An 8,041-nucleotide genomic window follows, 5' to 3' on the forward strand; every position below is an offset into this window, starting at 1 on the left:
TTGTCAGTCAAACAAGGTGACACCATTGACTAAAATAGAATTTTCCATGAAATTTCAATTTATTGTGCCCTTCTATCTTCCATTAGCATGGATAACTGGGAGTTGATGGTATTCTCATTCGTCTTTACTATGAGGACATGGGGAGTCCTTTTACAGAAAGGTTGATCAGCTGGTGAAAACCGACCTGAATATTTTTTTCTGGCTAAAATAAATCTCTTCCATGTTATATGGCACAAGACTTTGGGCAAAAATCAAAACTCTTGTTCAAAAAATAAATGATTATTCCTATCAGCACCTCAGCTCTGCAAGCCTCTCTTAAAGAAGACTTTTTCTTTGGTCAAGAGTACTTTCTTTCTCTTTGGTCAAGAAGCAAAGTTGGGCTCTTGAAATGTTTCACAATAGACTCAAATTTGCATTTCTTGCAACTGGTATCTAAATCACCTAGCTTTCACTTCAGACAACCTGGAATATATCTCCATTATAGCTGCATTTTAGAGACTCCAATTGTGAACTGATCTTAAGTGAAACCACTCAGAAACAGAAAGTCAAATATCGCATGTTCTCACTTCAAAATGGGAGCTAAACAATGTGTGCACATGGACATAGAGTGTGGAATAATAGACACTGGAGACTCAGAAGGATGAAAAGGGGGTAAGGGATGAGAAATTACCTATTGGGTACAATGTACACTATTTGAGTGATGTGTACATTAAAAGACCAGACTTCACCACTAAGCAACATATCCATGTAAAAAGACTGCACATGTACCCCCTAAATATATACAAATAAAAAAATAAATAAAAAAAATAAACCCAAATCCAAATTCATTAAAGGACAATGCTTCATTTTTGTAAAATAATATGTTTTTATACCTGAGCTTAAAAAAAGACTAGAATTATATACACCAATTAACTATGGTTATCTATACATGTTAAGTTTACTACTAATTTTTGTTTTCCTTACATTTTTATGTATTTTCTGAATGCTTAATAATGGGCATCTGTTTTAAAATCAGAAACAAATTATGTTACTAAAAAGTTTGCTTAGGGCATCTGATAGTTGACAACCCCGTCTAGTAAACACATTAAACATCTATTTGTTTAAACATGTCCATATTCCATCCTCTAATTAACTTGGATCTTTCAAAAGTAAAATACCTAGACCACATTTCCTTACCACTTATATAAAGAGTTTTACTGAATTATAATTTAATATTTGCCCACTTCCTTTAAAGAGTCAATAAAGAAATGCCAAACAGACATTTTTTTCTATGAAACAAAGGTTACAGATGGTATCCTTGTTTCATCCAGAATGTGCTTTATTCAAACATTCCATGATCAATACTGCTTGAGTGAGTGAGAGATGGGAATAATCTCTATAGATGAAACTGTAAATTTTATCTTGCCAACTAACCCAAACTTTCTCTTTTTATCTTTTCAGGAAACATAGACCAAATTTAGAGTGCAAACACTATAATCTACCAAATCAGATGTTTTTAAAAAATCCACTTTCTTGACTTTCTTCAGATGGCCTCTATTTTATTTTACTGTTTAAAACATTATCTTGCACCTATTATTTCATCTCTAACCTGTATCTAATCTTTCTAGAATCAGACAGGCTATAAAACTTAAATGAATGAAATATTCTTTGCAATAACCTTGTGATAATATTAAAAGTCCAGATAGTTTGCTCCAAGTACATAAACCAGGGCGTTAGTTTCCCTTGTCCCAACTCCCCAGCCCATATTCTTTTGGCCCTTAGTTTTCTGTCCAGAAAGAAATAATTCTTCTGCATTTGTAAGTAGAGACTCAACTTCAAAGAGCACGAATGACTCAACCAATACCACACAGCAAGCAACAGAAGACTACTGACCAGAAACCAGGTCTCTTGACTTTCAGCATGATACTCTTTCCATTTAATGACAAGGACATTCCAGTCCTACTGAGAAGTCTAAGAAGCATAAACATAAAGGCAAATATTTTTAACCTTCCTCACAATTTTCCTTTGGCTTAGATAGCTTAGGTTCCTAAATAATTTTAGTCAGCCAGGCTTGGTGGCTCAGCCTGTAATCCCAGCACTTTGGGAGGCCGAGGTGAGTGGACTGCCTGAGCCCACGGGTTCGAGATCCACCCGGGCAACTTGGTGAGACTTCATCTCTACAATAAATCAAAAATTAGCCAGGCGTGGTAGTACGCGCCTGTAGTTCCAGCTACTTGGAAAGCTGAGGCGGAAGGATTGCCGGAGTCCAGCAGGTTGAGGCTGCGGTGGCCGGGAGCATGCCACTGCATTCCAGTCTGGATGATGGAGTGAGACTCCAACTCAAAAAAAAAAAATTTAGTCGTAGTCTCAATCTTTTAACTCCCAAATAGTATACTACCTTTCTTAGGAATTCTGGTTATAAAGGCCTTTATTCATTCACTTGGATCATCTCTTATATATTAAGTGGCTGCTATGCATAAAGGACTAGGCTTTTATTCAAGAGAATGAACTGGCTTCTTCAGATAATGTCCTGAGACAAACGGGTACAGTGAAAGAACACTGAATTTGGGGACTTGAGGTTTAGTTTTCTCTCTGGCTAGGACTTGAGGTCTGTCTTGAAACAAAGTCACTTAACTTCATTGGGTTTCAAGTTTCTCATCTTAAAATTAAGGAGATAATATCATTTGGCTTATCAAGAAAGCTGCTCTAATAGATACTACTTATTAAACGCTTACTATGTGCCAGTCACTGTACAAAGTACTTGGTGTACACAATCTCATTTATTCTTCAAATAACCATATTGATACTCATTATGCTACTATTTCCCCCATTGTACTGATAAGGAAATTAAAGGTGGAGAGGTTAAGTAACATTTCCAAGGTATGTAAATAACTCATGAAGCTGGTGGTTGGATCTAAGCTAAATCCAGAGCTTCCATGCCAAAATCCACTGTCCTTTCACAAAAAAAAAAAAAAATTAAGAATGTACTTTGAAAAGCATTAAGCTACCTAATTTTAAGGTAGTCTTCCTTTCTTCTACTTCCACCCACTTAATCTTCTAAGACGTGAACAGGTCTACTCTTTTTGCTTACTTCTTTCTATTGTCCAATAATCAGTCCAAAATGTCCAGGTGAGAATCTGGAGGAAGCAAATTCATGCCTTCCTGGCTGGCTTTCACAATAGATAGAGAGGTTCTGGGTGGGCTCAATAAGACCATGCTTCACATGTCTCAAACTTTCTAAAAGTATCTTCTTCCTTCCCCTCAGTCTTTTGGTGGCTTGCCTTTCCTAAGAAGTCCAGAGGCCCACTTTCAGCCAAATCTGAACGTTGGAAGCTTTTCTCCTGAGAAGAAAAATGAGTGAGAATCCAGTCCCTTGAAGACCCAGTTAACTCACCTTATAAAGCAGGAAGGACTCCATGAAACACATGAACAATTTCTCTCCCCAGAACCTTTGCCAGACTTGGCACAGGCTGGTCCATTAGAAATACATAATTGAATATTCTTAACAACTCAATTCTTCAACTTCACTTTGATCAATAGTTCATTACCTAAGTTAAATCTGCCAAAGGGGCAAACTCTTCAGCCCATTTGTCCCATATTTGCATGAATATTATGCTGTGAACGTTACGCTCCTTTGAACTTCAAAAGAGCTTCCTGGCCTCATTGACTACAACTTTAACAACAGAGCATAATAGAGTTATACAGAAAGGCCTTTTCCCAGCTAAAGACCTCAAACCTTGCTGATGCTGGACAGTAACAAACCTTTATATAAGCAACAAATGGCTCTTTCATTCATTGCAATGCACTATCAGTATTTTCTGGTTTCCTGAGCTTGTCTTCCCTCTTGCGAGGGCAACTGTAACTATGACAAATTAGGTACCGGCAAGTGGCAGTACCCACCTTCACCACTCCTTTTTAAGAGCTTTCCACAAATAAAGCATTTTTCCAGACCTCTTCAGATTTCTACATGAATGGAGTGAACATCTTTGACCATAACAGCATCCCTCCTCATTCCATCCTGATGTTTCAAATAAGAGAGCAAATAAGCTACAAAGCACTCTCCTTGACCTAGAAACTTATATTCTAACCAGTCCCTGAAAGATCCAAAACTTTGGTTTCCTTTGATAAAAAGGTGTCAGGTAGCAAGGAGAGATGTGAAGGTTTATTACCCTCAGGCTTACATGTTTCCTAATGTTTTCCCAGGTTTTTTTCTTATTAAAAACAAACAAACCTTTTATTGCCACTTCTGCTCTTATACCTACCCATTTCTAGAACTGGACAGCAATAATATGGATAATGAGATGTCCTTTTACTTTAAAGAACTTTTCCCCTTTTGTAAAAGTAATACTTGCCAATTGTGGAAACTTTGGGATAGACAGTAGCACAAAGGTGAATAAAAATAACATTCATAAATCTACCATCCAAAGATTTTTTAAAAATTAGTTTCCTATTGCATACCATACATGAATATGAATGTCAGATAGAGAACTATGGGTAAAACTTAAATTATGGTATCAATAGAAAAAAAATAGAAGAATATGGGGTATACAAGACCTTCCTAGAAATAAGAAGAAATCCAGAAGCTATAAAAGAAATAAATGAGAGATCTGACTTCATAAAATTTTAAAACTTCTATATGGGAAAATATAAACCAAACATTGTTTAAAACAAATGGCAGACAGAAAATAATATTTGAAACACAAAAGGTTAATAAACTTTTACAAATCAATATAAGTAACCCAACTAAAAAACACACAGCTAGCTAACGAAATAAAGTCAAGCAAAAAAGTAATTGAAAGATGTTCCAATAATAGAAAAATATCAAAGCAAAACTGAATGATTTCCCCTATTAAACTGGCCCTAGAACACAAAGATTAATAATAAGCTTGGTGAAGGAATTAGAAATGAACACTCATATATAGAGGGTGCCAAAAAAGTATACATATTTTAAGAAAGGAAAAATGTACTAAAATTGTAATACTCAATATATACTGATAACAAAAGATGAATAAAAGTTACATTTTACTTATTTAGTTACAAGAGGTGCTCAAAGTGTTTGCCATCAGTGTCCAGACACTTCTGATTACAGTGAACTAAAAGTAATACTATAGATTGACATTTCCACCGTTTCTAATTTCTCACTGTTACAGCTGCAATAAATCTCTATGCATACATGTGTATATCCAGGCAACATACATAGGACATACGCTTTGAGGTGTCCTTTTTACTGGAGATGATTTTGCACGTCTTCCAGACAGCTTGGGCGTGGCCACACAGAATGATGCTCAGTGGCTCATTAAGGGAATGACCATGACCTTAGCTTCATCATCTGACAATAAGCTTGAAACACCGAGCCAGAACTGGTGCCCTAGGCCATCTGTTACATAATCACTTTGGCACCAACTGAATATTGAAAGGGCTTGGGACAAATTCATAGGCACAAGGAAATGTTAGAAAGTAGTAGTTTCTAGTCTGTATTTTTTTTCAGTTATATCTTTCTTTGGTTTGCCAACCAATCTCTAAGGTTTTTTTTGTTTTTTTTTGTTTTTTTGAGTTCGAGTCTCACTCTGTCGCCCAGACTGGAGTGCAATGGCACACGCTCCCGGCCACCGCAGCCTTGACCTGCTGGACTCCGGCGATCCTTCCACCTCAGCCTTCGAAGTAGCTGGAACTACAGGCACACGCTACCACGCCCGGCTAATTTTTTATTTATTTATTGTAGAGACGAGGTCTTGCCAAGTTGCCTGGGTGGGTCTCGAACCTGCGGGCTCAGGCAATCCACTTGCCTCGGCCTCCCAAAGTGTTGGGATTACAGGCTGAGTCACCAAGCCCAACCCAATCTCTAAGTTTCATGGAAAATATTCTTCAATTCCTCATAAATATGGAAGGCTTTCCAGAAGAGATGGGCTTCTGAGAGTTACAAGCTTTTCCCATGAGGCCATAAGCAATAGGTAGCAAGGAAAGTTTCTTTCTAAGAGAGGATAAATTATTTTTGAATAAATGTAAGGGGTATAAGTGCAGTTTTGGTACATGGATACATTGTGTAATGGTGAGATATGGACTTTTAGTGTAACCAGCACCCAAATAATGAACATTGTACTCATTAAGTAATTTCTCATCCCTAAGCCCAGATGATTGTGAACTGAGCTGAGAATGGATGGATGTTTTTTGTCAGATCCACTTAAATCAAGGAAGGCTTCTGGAAGAGGAGGGTTCTGCGATGAACTGTACTTAAGAGGAAGGAGAAGGAGGTAGTTTGAAGAATATATGAGGAGATGCTGATCCAAACTTCCTTGCTGAGATCTTGCCCTGAAAAACTTCCTTTTGTGTCCTAATTATACTAGATATCACCATAGACTGCTCATGCTTAAAAGCCTAATCAAAAGCACTCATTTCTCCTAGGAAGAAAGAGTCTAAGTTTATTATAAAATCGTTGTGGGACAGAAACACACTTAAGGATGGAATAGGCTTGGCACTGTTCTCCTTGTCAGCAAGCCTTCTGCCTGATCTATTTAACTTATGCTGATAAAGGAGATAAATGTTTAAGTGATGGGCTTCAGATGCTGCTTCAGCTCCTACTAAGAATATTTTCACAGCTCCTTCTCATGAATAAGTTCAGTGGAGCAGAGAATGTCCCTCTTGGACCAATTCCACTTTGTGCTTCTTTTGATGCAGCCCAAAAGAGGAACTAGAGCTAGGGCTTTTCCTTCCAATTTAGAGCAAGCATCTACTTCAGAGGTGGCTGCAAGTGGCTCAAAGAAGGTAAAGGCCACACTGTGCAAAGGCAGCAGAAAGCTCCTGACAAGAACAGAGATGTCGATGGTTACTCATAAATCTCCTAAATGTGGCAGCAAGGAGGGTTAATTATCTCCCCCTTCCTGCCACTCTCTGCTTTCTCCAATGTGTTAGCCCATTACACGGATCGCTGACTTTCTAGAAATATTCCCTGGCTTTACAGGGACGTTCTTTTCAATAAATGGCATCCAATTTGCTAACGGTCCCTGGAATCTCAATTTCCTCAAAGGATTTTTCATCTGAATCTAGTTCGTGTGAAGGTTTCTTCCTTCCTCATTTTTCGGCATAAGGGAATAGGCAGAGCCTGCTTTACTTTCTTTCTTTCTTTTTTCTTTTCTGTGTCATTCTTTTTCATAAACCGAAAACCTTTGCAGAAGAGTCTGAAATATGGGAAAAAATCCAGCTCATCTGTCAGATATTTCTAGAGTTACATAAAATGGAATGAGATTTGTACAGTTTAGAACAGGAAAAGGAAAATAGGCTAATGTGTCATGTATTCTATGAGATGAAAACTATATGATAATCAGAAAAACAGCCCCAAATTTAGTTGGCCCGATTCAAAGCTCTCATTCTTTTATCAACTCATGCATAAACCAGTAACATTCACTTTCTTCTCTTAGAATAATGGCATGGCTACATTTGGGCTAAATCATAATCCTTATAGATTATAACCACATTTTCAAAGAAATTATAAGAAAGTGTATTATTTTTTAAATGCAAGACACTTACGTTTTACTTGCTCTGTTTTGCTTCCTTCTAGGAAAAGAAAGAACAACAAGGAAAAGATGTATTTCATGCCTCCCATTTTCCACTTTTTTCTCATTTGGGTCACTGCAAAAGGCAACTCAGAACCGTCAAGGCCCCGCGTATTCAAGCTGTTGGGAAAAAAGCAGAAAAAAGACTTAACAATGATCCTCTGGAACTGATAGAGATCATTCATGCTTAGGCTTCAGTCTTGCTAGCAAAAGAAAGAGAATGCTGGAGAATTTACATAAGTGCAAGTATTGTTTGCTTGCATAAGATAAAGGACTTGCCTCTCCTGTCTTACAAAGATTGTGGGAGAAAATTCAAGCAAATGACCATGCATTCCTATCCAACGCTGAGGCTAAATCCTTACAGGCAAGTCATAGGAAAATAAAAATAAATTTTGAAATCCTCCTTTCTAAGGGAATTAAAGTTGATTTCTTAAGAGATTTTCTTTGAGAGAAAAGGGAAACTGGAGTTTGCAAAATGAGTATTCTGGCAAACCAGGTACAAGTAATTAGTA

General features: G+C 37.3%; 1 protein-coding gene across 4 annotated transcripts in view; it reads right to left on the minus strand.

Annotated features, from left to right (window-relative positions):
* CHRDL1 (chordin like 1) overlaps nucleotides 1-7,609 on the minus strand; it is a 114,915-nt gene extending 107,306 nt beyond the window's left edge. For 3 of the 4 annotated variants that reach the window (XM_008066808.2, XM_008066806.2, XM_008066805.2), the window contains exon 1: nucleotides 7,504-7,597. In XM_008066808.2, coding sequence (XP_008064999.1) covers nucleotides 7,504-7,597 — 94 coding nt within the window. Of the gene's footprint in view, nucleotides 1-7,503 lie in introns of all 4 variants that reach the window. The other variant, XM_008066804.2, reaches the window with a different exon arrangement.
* Between the last annotated feature and the right edge of the window lie 432 nt (nucleotides 7,610-8,041).

The sequence above is a fragment of the Carlito syrichta genome, unplaced genomic scaffold (assembly GCF_000164805.1).
Source record: "Carlito syrichta isolate Samal-C Ts95f unplaced genomic scaffold, Tarsius_syrichta-2.0.1 Scaffold309114, whole genome shotgun sequence".
Lineage (NCBI taxonomy): Eukaryota > Metazoa > Chordata > Mammalia > Primates > Tarsiidae > Carlito > Carlito syrichta.